Source organism: Oryzias latipes, chromosome 11 (assembly GCF_002234675.1).
Source record: "Oryzias latipes chromosome 11, ASM223467v1".
Lineage (NCBI taxonomy): Eukaryota > Metazoa > Chordata > Actinopteri > Beloniformes > Adrianichthyidae > Oryzias > Oryzias latipes.
The window spans coordinates 27,899,059-27,915,360 of NC_019869.2; the positions used below are offsets into that span (position 1 = coordinate 27,899,059).

The following is a 16,302-nucleotide window of genomic DNA, read 5'->3' on the forward strand; positions in this document are numbered from 1 at the left end:
TCTGCCCAACAGAATGGACCTGACTTCAGCTCACAGCTCCCTAAGTTATGGTGAGAAAATTCACACTCAGATTCCCCACTTCCCATGAGTCTTAGGGGTTTAAGGCAGGGCTAACCCCCGGTTCACCACACACACTGATGTACATGTGCTAAAACCACGTGCGTGTTTAAGAAGGAGCAGGGAGCTGCAGCGGAACGCGAGAGCAGCTCTACCCTCCTTCCGGCCGTAAAACGGCAGCAATGTGGAAATAACAGGGCTGGTTGAAAAGATAAACACCAGTAAAAGAGAGCACGGTGACTTATAAGCGCGCACGGCACGCGTGCCTCTGCGAAGCGCGTGCACCACAAGCTTTTTTCCACAACAGTGAAGGAAACTTCTGGCACGCAGCAGACCGGCTTTTCCAAACCCGTTGGTGAAGGTGGATTTTTTCACACTGCTTTTAATGATTGCTTTTAAATTGAAAGCTGCGTCACATTGTAGTGGCGGTCACGTGCACGTTGGGTCTAATGGCACCAAAGGATCGTGGGATGCGGCTGGGCATGCGTGTTTCTTTTATTGCACCATGACTTCAGTGTCTAAAAACTGAAGTCAGGTCCATGCTGTTTGGCTGCTTGAGTGTGTGTCAAAGCAATCACGCTTGGTGCTGGACATAGAATTATGTAGGCAGTCTCCCCTCTGAAGCTGCCGGAGCGCTCCTGGTGGCCGATAAATAAAAGCATAAATTAGCCACATCATTAATTAAGCAGCAGGGTCGAAAGTTCTTGACAGAAGTAGTGGCTTATAGTCCGGAAAATACAGTACTGATTAAGAAAACATTTACACGACTCTCTAAAAATGTCCTTTACTCTGCGTTTAAAAGCGGAGAGTGAATCAAATGCATTATGTTTTGATAGAAGTTCCAATCATTTGGAGCAGCAAAACAAAAAGACATGAGGCCATAGGAAGACCTTGTTTTTGGGACTTTCAATTTGAGGAGTTGTGAAGAACGAGTGTTGTATCTTGAGGTATACAGTAAACACTTATTTTTCGCGGGGGGTTCCGTTCCAAAAAGAACCCGTGATAGGCAAAATCCGTGAAGTAGAAACCTTTATTTTTTTTAACTATTATTATACAATTAAATACTCTATTATACATTGAAAAGAAAGAACAAACCATTTTACAGGCTCAAGCATTTGTTTCACATATAAAGGTTCCTTTAGAAACGTTTTTTTCAACAAATAACTTCTGTACTTTACTGTCAAATAATAATTTTAATCATCAATGTGAACAGAAGGCTTCAAATTGCAGAGATTAGCCCCGCCCACCGTGACCCGAGTAATTGGATTAAACAGGAGAAAATTTCAAATGATTATGAAAAAAATACAAAGTACAGTGGGACAAATAGTGACTCAGGTGTATTTCACTGCTCTTCAGATTGAGCCGCTGCATCCTGACTCCACTCTGCAGTGTTTTCTTCTTTTGAAGCCCGCGGTGCACCTGTGTTTGTTCGGGAGAAGAACATAGTGATAGGCAGTTGTTGTCGCTCTTTTTCTATGGGTTTTAGAGAAACTCAAAATTGCAAGATGATTTTCACGTACGTAATGTAAATTTGGCAAGCTGTTTTACGTACCTGTACACTTTAAACTGCAACGTTATTGACGCACAGGTAGAGAAGAAGCAGAGTGACTTTTTAGCCAATCAGAATGCAGAACACAATGCATGATGCAAATCCGTGAAGTAAAGAAGCCGTGAAAAGTAAACCGCGTTATAGCGAGGGATCACTGTACTCTAATTGTAGTAACTGTTGTAGATGTGGAGGTGAGAGACCAAGCAAGCTGTTGTAAATGAACACAAGCCAGTGACTGTTGCAACTGGACTGCAAAGAATGAACCTGAGAGTACAGCAGGCTGTGGTGTGTCCTGTAAGGGGCATTAGTAACAACACCAATTGCAGAGTGAAAGATTGCGTCCAGATTTTGAAGACTTCCTTTGAAAGAATGGCAATAAATGATATCACCATAATCAAACAAAGGAAGAATACACATTTCAACGACAATCTTTTTAGCTGAAGATGTAAAAGCAGAGTGGTTTCTGTACAAAAGCCAAGTTTTGCTTTGACTTTAGATTGTAACATGGTGATGTGGTGACGGGAGGACAGTGCGTTGTTTAACCAGATTCCCAAGTACTTGTACTCTGTAACCTATTCTAAGATGGTTTTGGATTGAATGAAATGATTTTTTTCCTCATTTCCTCTCTCATAGTTGAGAGTTCGAACTGGTTATCATTCGAACCGAACGACATGAGTGTGGATTTAGAACCGTTTGCTGCGTAGACAGAGAGGCACTGTAGACAAGGATCTCCCGTGGAGTCACGGTGCGAGAACAATGAACAAGTCCCAAAAGTTACAAGGTGAGGTAGCCTAAAAGTTGACTAGTTGCATTAAGCATACAATAACATGTAACCTAAAGTCACAAAAACGGCAAAATATAGTATTGGAACTACAAGATCAAAGAGGTAGCACAGATTTATGGTTGGTCCACTAAAACTTCAAATTATGACGTAGTTTCGGACTGTGCATGTGCAGTGAATGCTGGTAGGAAATGTTTCACGGGTAAGAAGGATTTATAGCAGCGTTCCCCAACCCCCGTTGACCGGTACCGGTCTGTGGGTCATTTGGTAACGGGCCGCAAAGAAAGACTATAATATATAACAATACTATACTACACTATACTACTATACTATAATCATAAAAAACACTTCCGTTGTATTTATTTCGTAGTCTGAAAGATGTTTTATTTAGAAAAATTGCCCTATTCTCTGTTCCATCCGTCTATGTCACTATTGACGCAGGCCAAGGCACTCTTCTCGGTCATGTGATGGGGTTACCGCTAAAATAAAACCCAGGAGCTAGCAAAATGAGTAAAAAACAAACGTCTTTGGAAAGTTTCTTTGCCAAGGGGAAAAGGCCCAGACAGGAGGCAGAAGAGGAGCCTTCCACTTCCAAAAAAAGCTAGCTACATTTAATGGACAGTACTTCTTTATTGCACCATGAGTGTGGGAAGGGGAGAGGATGATGACAACGTGTCATGTACAATGTCATGCGTGTCAAAATAAAAGCTTGGGGTTCTTAATGCCATGTCTCTTACTCCTTCATCGTCCGCCACATCTTAAGGACCGGTCCATGAAAACTTTGTCTGACATCATACCAGTCCGTGGCGTTTAAAAGGTTGGGGACCAGTGATTTGTGGAACACTGGCTACCTTTTTTGCAGTTTGTAGAACATGCAAATGCAGCAGAACACGAGAAGAGAGCACAAGTTCATGGGGATATTTTTGAGGTATAGAAACCACCCTAGAAATGACATAATTACAGCTTTACTGTAAAAATCGAAATCCAGAACATTTAAATTTCCCTTTGTGATTCAGACAGATCAGCAGTTTTCCATCTCCTGCACTGATCTGACTTTACTGCTTCAGCCACAGGTGCAGGTTAGTGCCTAAAAAATTGGGGTTAACAGGCTATCGTATCACCCCGTTTTCCTTCCCCGGTTCTGCTCTGGTTCTTGACATACGGTCCAGCCTGAAAGCTGTAAGTTGATGGTCTCATTCAGCAGCAGTGCAGCTGCAGCTGTTCAGATTCCAGCATGACCAGCTAAAGGTTCCTCTTTGTCTGTGTCATGTCACTCCAAGCCGAAGTCCAGGTCTTTAGAATAGAATGATGTTTCCATACTTGTACGTTCATCCAAAGCTGGGCTCCCTCACAGCTGATTCTGCCGTCTGCCTTCAGAAGTATCCAGTACTGCCGTACCTGATCTTTGTGCTGAAGCAGTTTCTGCTTCAAAGGGATTTGAACGAGGTCTTCACCGGGGGCATCAGCTCGTACAGCCTCATCCTAATGGTCATCAGCTTCCTACAGGTACACATTTCCCCCTTTTGGGTGAACAAATGGCTGTATGTGAAACAGACTAATCCAGTTTGTCCATTCCAGCTCCACCCTCGCATTAATGCCAGAAACCCCAACGAGAACCTGGGCATGCTGCTGATTGAGTTCTTCGAATTGTATGGCCGCCATTTCAACTACTTGAAAACAGGGATACGTATCAGAAATGGAGGGGCATATATGGCCAAAGAGGAGATGATGAAGGCCATGACCAATGGATACAGACCATCCATGCTTTGTATAGAGGATCCTCTGCTTCCAGGTCAGTGTTTTCCTATGGATGTCACTCTTTAAAGGCCCGTACACACCGGGACAAATATTCGCCAGGCGTTATTCGCCAACGTTTTTCGCCACGTTTTTTGTGTTCACACCCAGGCGATTTTCGCTGACGATGAGCCAAGCGAACATGCAATTTCATTCCCCGACATTAGATGGCATTAATGTAAAACAGAAATACTCCTGTACACAAGGTGGCGCTGCGCAACTTTACGCTTCTTAAAGTCGCTTTTCACTCAGAAGAAGAGAGCAAGTATTTACGCGATTGTCAGAATTATACAAAAAAAACATGAATATTTCAAGCACCAGTTGCTCCAACTGGTGCTTGGTTCTGGGATATTTTAAAATGTCCGTCATTATTTCTTCGCGGCTGTGTAGATGCAACTCGGCGTCTATCTTCTTCGCTGGTATGTGTGCTCAGCAAGGCAGTTTTGTGTTTGAGCGCCCCCAAGTTGTGTTTTACTGTAACTTCAGAAGCTCCAGACACGTGTGCAAAAGCGCCGTTCTCATTGGTCGTATAGTTTTCGTCGCTGCGCGTCAAACCAAAAAAACGAACCCGAGGCGTTTTTTAAAAAGTGACGCTTTGACACGGGGCGTTTTTTCGCGTCGGTGTGCACACTCTCATTGGTGCCCTTTGTTTAGTCACGAGGCGTTAAACGTCGGCGAAAATCGCCGGCGAAATTCGTCCCGGTGTGAACAGGCCTTAAGGAAAATCATGGGCCTGTTCAAACATCCCTGGAACATGGTAACAGGAAAAAGCTCTAAGCAGTCATTCTTGGTTTTAGGTTCCTCTTGAGGACTGGCAATTAAAGATAAAAGAGCTTTTTTTAATTTATTTTTTAAACAAAGCTGAGGTTCAAATCTGTTTCTTACTTCATATTTGCAGGAATGCTTAAGTATAAAGATGAAGTGCTCCTAAACAGGTTTGAACAACTAAACTAAACTAAACAACTAAAATCATTTAGTTTTTACAGGAAAACCATAACACTGACGAGAAATTAGTAGAAAACATTCTGTTGCTGCTTTGTCGGCCCAACACACCAGTTCAGCATCTGCAGGAACAGAACATGGATGCAGCCTCTCCCTGTGGAGGGTTTTGGGTAAAGGTGTGCAGACCAACATCAGGGGGTTTTGGGTACTGTATATCTTCCAATAGTAGCACTGGTGTTTCTTGCCAAAATTTGGCAGCCGACTGCATTTATTAGAGACATACGTTTATTGGAGACCGGAGTTTATTCCATCACAGACAGAATGGTACTGGCTAATTCATTTTGTGGGGTAAAGAAATGCAGACACCACCAGATAAACATTCAGGACTTACTGAAATGAAGAGAACATTTTATTATGTTCTGATTATCACTGGCTGTGAACGTTTCTTTTCTCTTTGAAGCGGCATCAACTTTCATCCGGATCATTTTCCTGGAGACACGCGCACCTTTCTGTCTTTGCTCAGTAATCCATCTTCAAACCAGTTCTTCTAATTTGTCACTGGCTTTCTTTAGAGCTTCACCAGAAAATGGTTTGTTCCTTTTTCTGCAGCCGTCTTCTCAATATTACCGATCTCTTTACGCCATTCACGGAAATGTTTGGGATCCATCCCAAAATGCAGTGCAGATACTTCACCAAGGTGTTCTTTGGCGTTTGCCACTGCACGAAATTAAAACGCTAACTAGAAGGGGCTGCATTTCCAGAAGAAAATGCAGGGTTGAATGCTATATTGCTGAATGAAAATGAAACCATAAAGGGTAATAATTGGCACAAAAAAAAAAAGAAAGAAACAAAGAAAATGATCAAAGTTGACCATAAATCAAGTGAAAACAGCACAATAACAAAAAGATGTTTGTGAAAAATGCCCGTGCCGGGTCTCGAACCAGCGAGCTTCTGCACCAAGGATCCCCCATGTATTTCAATGGAGACAAAAGTCCTGGAAATCCTGGATTATCTGGAAAAGTTTAAGAATTTGAAGGACCAAAAGTCACAACTGGAAAGAGCTGAACATTTGAATAGTTGAATGGTTAAAATAGATGAAACATTGTAGGAGGAGTTAGGGTTAGGGCCAAAAAATGGCAGAAGATACTATATTAAAGAAAGAGAAACAGGGAAAAAAGGGTTGGATGCTTTATAGAATGAGCGTTTCTTGGCTATTGCTACATGATTGATACATTGCCTCACAATACCACAGAGACACCCGGCGTTTGCGCGACTGCGCACGGTGCGGGGGTTTAGGGGTCTATTAGAGACCAGCCCCTGTTGAATGATGTGTGCAGAGATAAAGCAGGAGAGTTTGGAGATGGCAGGACCCATAAACCTTTGTCTGACAATCTTTATTATTTTGCAGTGTGTTTGAACCATGAGTCTGACATTCAGCCTTGTCTTGTAAAGGTAATGATGTTGGGAGGGGCTCCTATGGTGCCATGCAAGTCAAACAGGTGTTTGACTACGCGTACGCCATCCTGAGTCACGCCGTGTCTCCGCTGGCGCGCTCCTATCCCAACAAAGACTGTGAAAGGTTAGTCCAGGAGGAATAAGGATGGTTTTACCATTAAGTGGCATTCCTCTGGAGGGTCACCTTTTGTTTTTGTCCTACAGCACACTGGGGAGGATCATCAGGCTGACCCAGGAAGTCATTGATTACAGAGAGTGGATCATTAAGAAGTGGGGGGGCAAAGATTCTGTGCAGACAGACAACAGAGGTACAAATCATCTAAGATTCTGTCCAAGCTTTTGCCAGAAATCCTGCATGGATGCAGCTGTTAACAGGAACCCTCACTATGCTGATGTTTGGGTGAATCACTGGAACGTTTTGGGTGCAAATGGGTGGTTCTTCATCCCTTAGGGCTGTCTCCTAAAGAACCAGCTCCAAAGGAGTCCAGCGTTCTCAGCGGTGGAGGTGCTGGTGCAGAAGAACAGCAGAGGGACTCTGCGTCCCCATACAGTGCAGACTCCCCCATGTCAATCTCCAGCCCCCAGCAGCACTCATCAGCCTCCTCAGTCTCCTCCCTGTCTGGATCTGACAATGTAAGAAGCTTCAGTGTCCAAGTGTTGCTTTTGTTTGCATTTACATCCACACAAGTTCGCCGGACATTTCTTTACGCTTAAATGTTTCCAATTGCTGACTGGGGCTCTGTGCCATCTTTCTGATTCCTGAGTTTCAGCTCCACAGATTTTAGTGAACTGAACAAAGGAAGCGACTGTTACCGACTCCACCTCTACGTTGATCAGTTTCACAGAACAGCAGAGCGTTACTGTTGCAGACATGAGATTAGAAAGAGAAAAGAATCGTTTCCTAAATCAGCTCTCTCTACAGTCACATTTTTTGATCTTCCAGGACTCAGATTCAGCATTGCCATGCCCCCTCCCTCAACCAACTGTGCCAGCGTACCCATCTTTCCCACCGACAGGCTTGGCCTTGCCAGCATGCATCAACATGGGCAGTGGAAAGCCCTGCATGGGAGGACACCATCTGCTCCTTCCTGCAGGTTCTCAGGTAGTCTGCCGTTCAGAACTCATGCATGTTCTTGAAAATGTTGTTTAGGGTTAAAATGGTTCTGATAGCGTTTCCTGGTCTCTGTTCTCCTGTTCCGTCCAACAGACTCGCGTTTCACTGCCCGCCGGTCTCGCAGTGCACGCCATGCCTGGCAGACAGGTGTGTATGCACACTGGGCTCCCCCACTTCTTCCACATGCCCCCCCCAGCCCCTGCCCCTTCCAGCCCCCAGCTTCCACCCAGCCCCCACTCCAGCCACAACCAAAAGGTAGGCTGGATGCCACAGACTCGCACAGGTTGATGCTCTGCATAAGCTGCTCTTCTATGGCAGCATATGTGTCTCATTATTCAAAATAAGTCAATACCAGAAATGCTTTTTCATTTTCACAATGAAATGTTTTGCACTGTTTGTGTTTTCTTTTCTTTTTTTTTTATGAGTCATGCATTTATGACTCATAAATAAAATGAAAAATCAATCCGCCAAACAGTTTTTTCTTTTTCTTCTTCAACACTGCTTATTCTGTCACTTAATGACAATGATAAAGAAAATGGTATTTGACATTTCATTTTCAAAACATTATCTGGTAAATATGTGGCACAATTCAATTAGGAATGTCTAATTTGACGATTAAAATGATTAACAGAAATGCTTTTTCATTTTCACAATGTAACTGCATCAAATGACTCAAAGATAAAATGAAAAATCAGTCTTCAAATTCTTTTTTCATTTTCTACTTCAACACTGCTCATTCTGTGACGTAATTAAAGCCATAATGCAAAGAGGGGATTGCAATGCATTATGCTGAAAATGAAAATGCAATCCCCTCTCTGTAAGATAAAACATTGCTTTATCATTTTAATGAAGTGACAGAATGAGCTGCTTGGCAGATTTATTTTTCATTTTATTTTCGAATCACAAAAGCAGCTTTGTTGTGAAAATGAAAAAGCATTTCAGGTATGGACTTTTATTTTTAATTATGAGACACAAATGCTTCCAGACTCTTCCTGCCTGTCTTTCTAAACTCCTTGGTGTTTCTCCTAAATGTTTCTGTAAAATCCTATCAGGTCTACATCATGTTTTTCTTAGCCTTTTATAGAAAGAATTATCCATGTATGTGATAATATATTAAATGTAACTTAACACTGAAGACCGATTTCTTTCTTCCTACCTGGAAGTTCGATGACTCAATCTCTCTTTCGCCTCTTACTTTTTCACTCGGTGGGGGTTCCGCTCATTTCATGACATCAACCTAGAGCCAGCTTCAAAAAACATCCGCCTTTTTGCAAAGATGGATGTTTAGACTTGTATATAAAAGGAAAGTGTTTTTGCCAAACACTGCCAGCTCATCAAAGAAAGTGGATGAGTGAGTGTTAGTGAGTGTGTGCTAGTGAGTGTTAGTGAGTGTGTGCTAGTGAGTGTGTGCTAGTGAGTGTGTGCTAGTGAGTGTGTGTTAGTGAGTGTGTGCTAGTGAGTGTGTGTTAGTGAGTGTGTGCTAGTGAGTGTGTGCTAGTGAGTGTGTGCTAGTGAGTGTGTGTTAGTGAGTGTGTGCTAGTGAGTGTGTGTTAGTGAGTGTGTGCTAGTGACTGTGTGCTAGTGAGTGTGTGCTAGTGAGTGTGTGTTAGTGAGTGTGTGCTAGTGAGTGTGTGGTAGTGAGTGTGTGCTAGTGAGTGTGTGTTAGTGAGTGTGTGCTAGTGAGTGTGTGTTAGTGAGTGTGTGCTAGTGAGTGTGTGCTAGTGAGTGTGTGTTAGTGAGTGTGTGCTAGTGAGTGATAGTTAGTGAGTGTGTGTTAGTGAGTGTGTGTTAGTGAGTGAGTGCTAGTGAGTGTGTGCTAGTGAGTGATAGTTAGTGAGTGTGTTTTAGTGAGTGTGTGCTAGTGAGTGTGTGCTAGTGAGTGTGTGCTAGTGAGTGTGTGCTAGTGAGTGTGTGCTAGTGAGTGAGTGCTAGTGAGTGTGTGCTAGTGAGTGTGTGCTAGTGAGTGTGTGCTAGTGAGTGTGTGCTAGTGAGTGTGTGCTAGTGAGTGTGTGCTAGTGAGTGTGTGTTAGTGAGTGAGTGCTAGTGAGTGTGTGTTAGTGAGTGTGTGTTAGTGAGTGAGTGCTAGTGAGTGTGTGCTAGTGAGTGATAGTTAGTGAGTGTGTTTTAGTGAGTGTGTGCTAGTGAGTGTGTGCTAGTGAGTGAGTGCTAGTGAGTGAGTGCTAGTGAGTGTGTGCTAGTGAGTGAGTGCTAGTGAGTGTGTGCTAGTGAGTGATAGTTAGTGAGTGTGTGCTTGTGAGTGTGTGCTAGTGAGTGTGTGCTAGTGAGTGTGTGCTAGTGAGTGTGTGCTAGTGAGTGTGTGTTAGTGAGTGTGTGTTAGTGAGTGTGTGCTAGTGAGTGTGTGTTAGTGAGTGTGTGTTAGTGAGTGTGTGCTAGTGAGTGTGTGCTAGTGAGTGTGTGCTAGTGAGTTTGTGCTAGTGAGTGTGTGTTAGTGAGTGTGTGCTAGTGAGTGTGTGCTAGTGAGTGTGTGTTAGTGAGTGTGTGTTAGTGAGTGTGTGTTAGTGAGTGTGTGCTAGTGAGTGTGTGCTAGTGAGTGTGTGTTAGTGAGTGAGTGCTAGTGAGTGTGTGCTAGTGAGTGACAGTTAGTGAGTGATAGTTAGTGAGTGTGTGTTAGTGAGTGAGTGCTAGTGAGTGTGAGCTAGTGAGTGATAGTTAGTGAGTGTGTTTTAGTGAGTGTGTGCTAGTGAGTGTGTGCTAGTGAGTGAGTGCTAGTGAGTGTGTGCTAGTGAGTGTGTGCTAGTGAGTGTGTGCTAGTGAGTGTGTGCTAGTGAGTGTGTGCTAGTGAGTGTGTGCTAGTGAGTGAGTGCTAGTGAGTGTGTGCTAGTGAGTGTGTGCTAGTGAGTGTGTGCTAGTGAGTGTGTGCTAGTGAGTGTGTGCTAGTGAGTGTGTGCTAGTGAGTGTGTGCTAGTGAGTGTGTGCTAGTGAGTGTGTGCTAGTGAGTGTGTGCTAGTGAGTGTGTGCTAGTGAGTGTGTGTTAGTAAGTGTGTGTTAGTGAGTGTGTGCTAGTGAGTGTGTGTTAGTGAGTGTGTGCTAGTGAGTGTGGGTTAGTGAGTGTGTGCTAGTGAGTGTGTGCTAGTGAGTGTGTGTTAGTGATTGTGTGCTAGTGAGTGTTTGCTAGTGAGTGTGTGTTAGTGAGTGTGTGCTAGTGAGTGTGTGCTAGTGAGTGTGTGTTAGTGAGTGTGTGTTAGTGAGTGTGTGTTAGTGAGTGTGTGCTAGTGAGTGTGTGTTAGTGAGTGTGTGCTAGTGAGTGTGTGCTAGTGAGTGAGTGCTAGTGAGTGATAGTTAGTGAGTGAGTGCTAGTGAGTGTGTGCTAGTGAGTGAGTGCTAGTGAGTGTGTGCTAGTGAGTGATAGTTAGTGAGTGTGTTTTAGTGAGTCTGTGCTAGTGAGTGTGTGCTAGTGAGTGTGTGCTAGTGAGTGAGTGCTAGTGAGTGAGTGCTAGTGAGTGAGTGCTAGTGAGTGTGTGCTAGTGAGTGATAGTGAGTGTGTGCTAGTGAGTGTGTGCTAGTGAGTGTGTGTTAGTGAGTGTGTGCTAGTGAGTGTGTGTTAGTGAGTGTGTGCTAGTGAGTGTGTGCTAGTGAGTGTGTGTTAGTGAGTGTGTGCTAGTGAGTGTGTGCTAGTGAGTGTGTGTTAGTGAGTGTGTGCTAGTGAGTGTGTGCTAGTGAGTGTGTGTTAGTGAGTGTGTGCTAGTGAGTGTGTGTTAGCGAGTGTGTGTTAGTGAGTGTGTGCTAGTGAGTGATAGTTAGTGAGTGATAGTTAGTGAGTGTGTGTTAGTGAGTGAGTGATAGTTAGTGAGTGTGTGCTAGTGAGTGTGTGCTAGTGAGTGAGTGCTAGTGAGTGTGTGCTAGTGAGTGATAGTTAGTGAGTGTGTGCTAGTGAGTGTGTGCTAGTGAGTGTGTGCTAGTGAGTGTGTGCTAGTGAGTGATAGTTAGTGAGTGTGTGCTAGTGAGTGTGTGCTAGTGAGTGTGTGCTAGTGAGTGAGTGCTAGTGAGTGTGTGCTAGTGAGTGATAGTTAGTGAGTGTGTGCTAGTGAGTGTGTGCTAGTGAGTGTGTGTTAGTGAGTGTGTGCTAGTGAGTGAGTATTAGGCTACGTTCACACTGCAGGGCTTAATGCTCAATTCGGATTTTTTGAAAAAATCCGAATTATTTGCTAGACCGTTCACATTTCCAAGTAAATCCGAACTTTTGTGATCTCCAGTGTGACCGTGACACGACCCAAACGAGACCCGCATGCGCAGAAGCCAGAAAAATACTCAACGGTGAACGATGTCACTTGATGTTTGCGGAGCCAACGTTAACAATGGATGTCAACAACAGTGTTGTCAAAAGCGGAGCTCTTTTTGTAATATCAAATTTATTTTCACGAAGGAGCAGCACATTTACAATCTTGTCATTTTAAGAAGGCATTGGAGTCGGGATTGTCTGTACCCACTGTTGTGGAAGAGGAATGTGTATGTGTTGGGGCCTCGGCCCCGCGTGTGTGTGTGTGTGCAAGCGCGTGCCGCGATAGAGAATAGGGGGGGGGGGGCAGTGTGGGTGCGCATTCATGTTGTGTGTTACGGAGGACGGTAATAAAAGAAGGTTTCCCCCAAAATAAATGCTATGGACTCTTTATTAACCCGTTCTGGAGAATCTAAGGATCAGAACAGGGAGGAGGAGGAGGAGGAGGATCGCCTCGGGTCCCCCGCGCTTCTGAGCACAGTCGGAAAGGGGAGAAAGAAAAAAGTTATCGCGGGAAAGGTTCAACACCACGCTCTGCCATTTAGCTGGAATTTTTTTCAAAAACCGCCCAGTTGCGATAAGAGCCCTGGAGTTTGGCCTGAAAAGAGCGATCAGCCCAAATATTAATCCAATCGGGGATCTCGCTTCCCTTCCACTGACTGATCTCAGCAGCATCGTCCACCATGGTTGATGTTTACGTTCTCGTTCCCGCCTACTTCAACGCAAAATGATGACGTTTGTTGCGTGTCGATGACGTAAAGTTCGGAATCAAGTCGCCTGGCCGGTCAGACAGCGGTCGCAATTGAAAAGGATCTGTGTCATTCAGACTGTCATGAAAAGATCGGAATTGGGCCGCTTAGGGGCAAAAAATTTGGGATTGGGTCGTTTCAGCCTGCAGTGTGAACGTAGCCTTAGTGAGTGTGTGTTAGTGAGTGTGTTGCTAGTGAGTGTGTGCTAGTGAGTGTGTGCTAGTGAGTGTGTGCTAGTGAGTGTGTGCTAGTGAGTGTGTGTTAGTGAGTGTGTGTCAGTGAGTGTGTGTTAGTGAGTGTGGTGCTAGTGAGTGTGTGCTAGTGAGTGTGTGCTAGTGAGTGTGTGCTAGTGAGTGTGTGTTAGTGAGTGTCAGTGAGTGTGTGTTAGTGAGTGTGTTGCTAGTGAGTGTGTGCTAGTGAGTGTGTGCTAGTGAGTGTGTGCTAGTGAGTGTGTGCTAGTGAGTGTGTGTTAGTGAGTGTGTGCTAGTGAGTGTGTGCTAGTGAGTGAGTGTTAGTGAGTGTGTGCTAGTGAGTGTGTGCTAGTGAGTGTGTGCTAGTGAGTGTGTGCTAGTGAGTATGTGCTAGTGAGTGTGTGCTAGTGAGTGTGTGTTAGTGAGTGTGTGTTAGTGAGTGTGTGTTAGTGAGTGTGTGCTAGTGAGTGTGTGCTAGTGAGTGTGTGTTAGTGAGTGTGTGCTAGTGAGTGTGTGCTAGTGAGTGTGTGTTAGTGAGTGAGTGTTAGTGAGTGAGTGTTAGTGAGTGAGTGTGGGGTTGTGCTGTCAGCACGGACTCTTTTTAGAGGCTAACCCTATTCAGAACTGGATCAATATGCTACTTCAGGGTTGTTTTTGGGGAAGACTTGATGTTGATTTTACATAAGCCCTTAAAAAAGCCTGCCACACTCTAAGGGGCACAGATCACAGATCGAGGTTTTTTAATGAACCTCAGTACCTCCATAGGTGTGGCCCCTATGGCAGGTGACACACGGTCCTCTGCTCAGAAACTTGAGGGCAAAAGCATTGGGCCCTTGTGGTGTGTTTTCCATGTGAACATCCAAACCAAAGGGGGGCGTGTTACACGCTCTATAGTTAAAACAATCTTGCTGTGCTGAACTCTGTGTTGTCTTGTCAAAGATGGGGCTTCCTCTCCTGGAAGCTGTTGAGGACTGCTGCTGTTTTTGTGACAACAGAGAAAAGAAACTGACTCATGGTTGTCTGTCTGTCTGTCGTTTAGAACGGAGCCAAGTTCAACGGCAAAGGCTTCCACAACCCATCGCTGGTCAACAGTGTGGCAGTGGCAAACCGCGGACACACGCAGTATCCCCGTAACTCCTGGCGGCGCAGAAAGAGAGACAGTCTGCCAGTGAGCCTGAGCAGATAGACTCCACCCCGCTCTTCAGAAGGACAGGAGACGAGCTGCTTTCACCTGAAGGAAGGGGCTGCTGTGACCTCCCTCCTCTCATGACTGCACGGCGGGTTTTTAATGACATCACCTCCAGTATTGTCTTCCTCGTCAGTGTTTGCTTGAGGGTGGCCCCCCCCAACTGGGCTTCGGCTGTTGGTGGTGCCGTGCCACTTTTATGTTTTTATACCACAAAATTAAGAACAAACTTTTTCTCTTGTGCAATATGTTTCCTTTTTTTTCTTTTTTAAATTAAACTCGAGAATTTATTTAAATTTGTTTGTGTATAAATAAACACATTTTATACAGTTGTTTTATTTTTGTAACGTTTTACATTTTGTTAAAGGGACCTCAAGTTCATCACTGAGTGTTTCTTTTTGTTTGTCATTAGGGTGCTGTGGAGCCCAGTCTTAACCCCCCTCCCCTACCTGTATGAATGTGGGCCGACTGGTGAGGTGAGATGATTCCAAGAAAAGGGAACGCTTTTTCTTTGAAATGTCAATGTTTTGTCTCTGGTTTTCTCCTTCAGCCCAGTTGGCCCATAGCATTGGTGGGAGACAGGGTTGCACCACAGCATCCTTTGGATCAGTGAGGGAGAAAAAGAGGAAAAAGTCCAGTTTGGACGGAGAAGTGATGAGGAAAATTCCTGAATATTTCAGGATAAAACATTGCTTCCATTTGTGGTCCAGCCTTTGATCGCTTCTATTCACGCTCTGGGAAAGTAAAGGCCAACAATGAGACATAAATCTGGGCCACACTTTTCTTCTTCTGTTCTGTCAGGTACTTCCTGTAAATGTTTGCTTTGTTTGTGTAGACTTGTGTGTGGGACAAGGCCTATGAGCGCACTCGTACATAAACCTGTCCACGCCGGGACCCCCAGAACACACGCCGGCATTATTACTATGCAAGTGGATTTCTCTGTGCGGATAGTTCCCATGTGGGGACTTGGTTTGCTTTGGCAAATTGCTTGTTGGACTCGACTATCAAGACTCGAGCCAAACCTCTAACCCTGATTCCCTTTGTAATTGTTTATTACCCTCCACCCCCAACTAAGGTTAAAGGTCTAGTTTTTTACAGGGGGTGGGATGTGTGCTGTGAGGGCATTGGTGTTCCTGTGTAATGTGTGACTGTGGTGAAACTGTTAGAATCTACTCTTGGTTTTTATTGGCAGCAGTGGGGACATGCAGTGCGCAACTTGCACTCTGCTGGGGCTCAAACGGGCGAAAGAATCCACCACCAAGTCCAGGTTCTACGCAGACTTTGTCTGCGCTTATCAATCATTTACCTGTGTTTTTTTAGAGTGGCTTCTTTACCCGTTTGTTTTTATGTCGGACATGTCTGAACGCCAAAACCACAGTTTGCTAACGGACGATTTACCTCCCCGCCCACCTCCTTAGAGAAGTCTTTAATAATAAATGAATTGACTCCAAAACATCAATTCAAATAATTACTGAAATGTGTCTGGTGACCAGAGCATTAAAACGTCAAAATGCAAACGGTTTGGATCCTAAACCCAGCTGGTAAAGCCCACAGCATTTGTTACCATGAGAAGTTTCAAATCAGAAGGCCGGCGGTTTGTGGGGTCAAAGCAAGTCTATGGATGACAGCGTCTGTGCATCTCAGCAGGCCTCTGAAGACCCCCATGCTCTTCCCATCGTGGGAGATTCAAAGTTGTAGAAGTCTTGCCATGCTCTTCCAGTTGTGGGAAAAGGAAGGAGAAGCATGAGGCTTCATGGACTGCTGAGATCAGGCTTTTGCTATGAGATGTGCAGAACAATGACAGATTAGGAAGTGGCGAGCAGCAGTCTTTCATGGTCTTCTTCTGACTTATTCATGTGAGCAGTGACCCTCAAAATAGCCAGAAGGAACCACTGCCTGGCTTTTGTTTTTTGGGCATTTTTATGTAAACATATTTTTTTGTATCTTCCTTTTTTAATAAATGTTTTAAACTGCTGTTTTATGCGTGAATGTTCTTACGATCACTGCAGTTCCTGCCTGAACTGGTCTGAGTTTCTCTTGTTTCTTGAATGGTGTTGAGTAAACGAAGTGAAGCGAAGCAGCTTTGACCAAACTCATGACGAGTCCCACCAGCTTTCCTGAAACAGAAGGTCTCTGTTTGAACATCCCTTACTGAAAAAAGGACAACCTTAGAAGCTACAAAGATGAAGTCTGCTTTACATCCATTCAGCATGCTTCAGTACAAACAGTTCTGTTTTCCTTTTTCTC

General features: G+C 44.4%; 1 protein-coding gene across 3 annotated transcripts in view; it reads left to right on the forward strand.

The window, feature by feature from the left end:
- The window catches only part of papd7 (poly(A) RNA polymerase D7, non-canonical), a 41,155-nt gene extending 25,125 nt beyond the window's left edge, over nucleotides 1-16,030 (forward strand). Inside the window, exons 6-14 of one of the 3 annotated variants that reach the window (XR_002874203.1) lie at nucleotides 3,765-3,893; nucleotides 3,966-4,179; nucleotides 6,576-6,702; nucleotides 6,783-6,886; nucleotides 7,030-7,211; nucleotides 7,522-7,680; nucleotides 7,786-7,947; nucleotides 13,909-14,531; nucleotides 14,606-16,030. Coding sequence is in view for 2 of the 3 variants with exons in the window: in XM_023960302.1 (XP_023816070.1) it covers nucleotides 3,765-3,893; nucleotides 3,966-4,179; nucleotides 6,576-6,702; nucleotides 6,783-6,886; nucleotides 7,030-7,211; nucleotides 7,522-7,680; nucleotides 7,786-7,947; nucleotides 13,909-14,055 (1,224 nt within the window). In the remaining variant the exon portion in view is untranslated. Of the gene's footprint in view, nucleotides 1-3,764; nucleotides 3,894-3,965; nucleotides 4,180-6,575; nucleotides 6,703-6,782; nucleotides 6,887-7,029; nucleotides 7,212-7,521; nucleotides 7,681-7,785; nucleotides 7,948-13,908 lie in introns of all 3 variants that reach the window. The other 2 variants (XM_023960302.1, XM_023960303.1) reach the window with 2 other exon arrangements.
- Nucleotides 16,031-16,302: the final 272 nt, after the last annotated feature.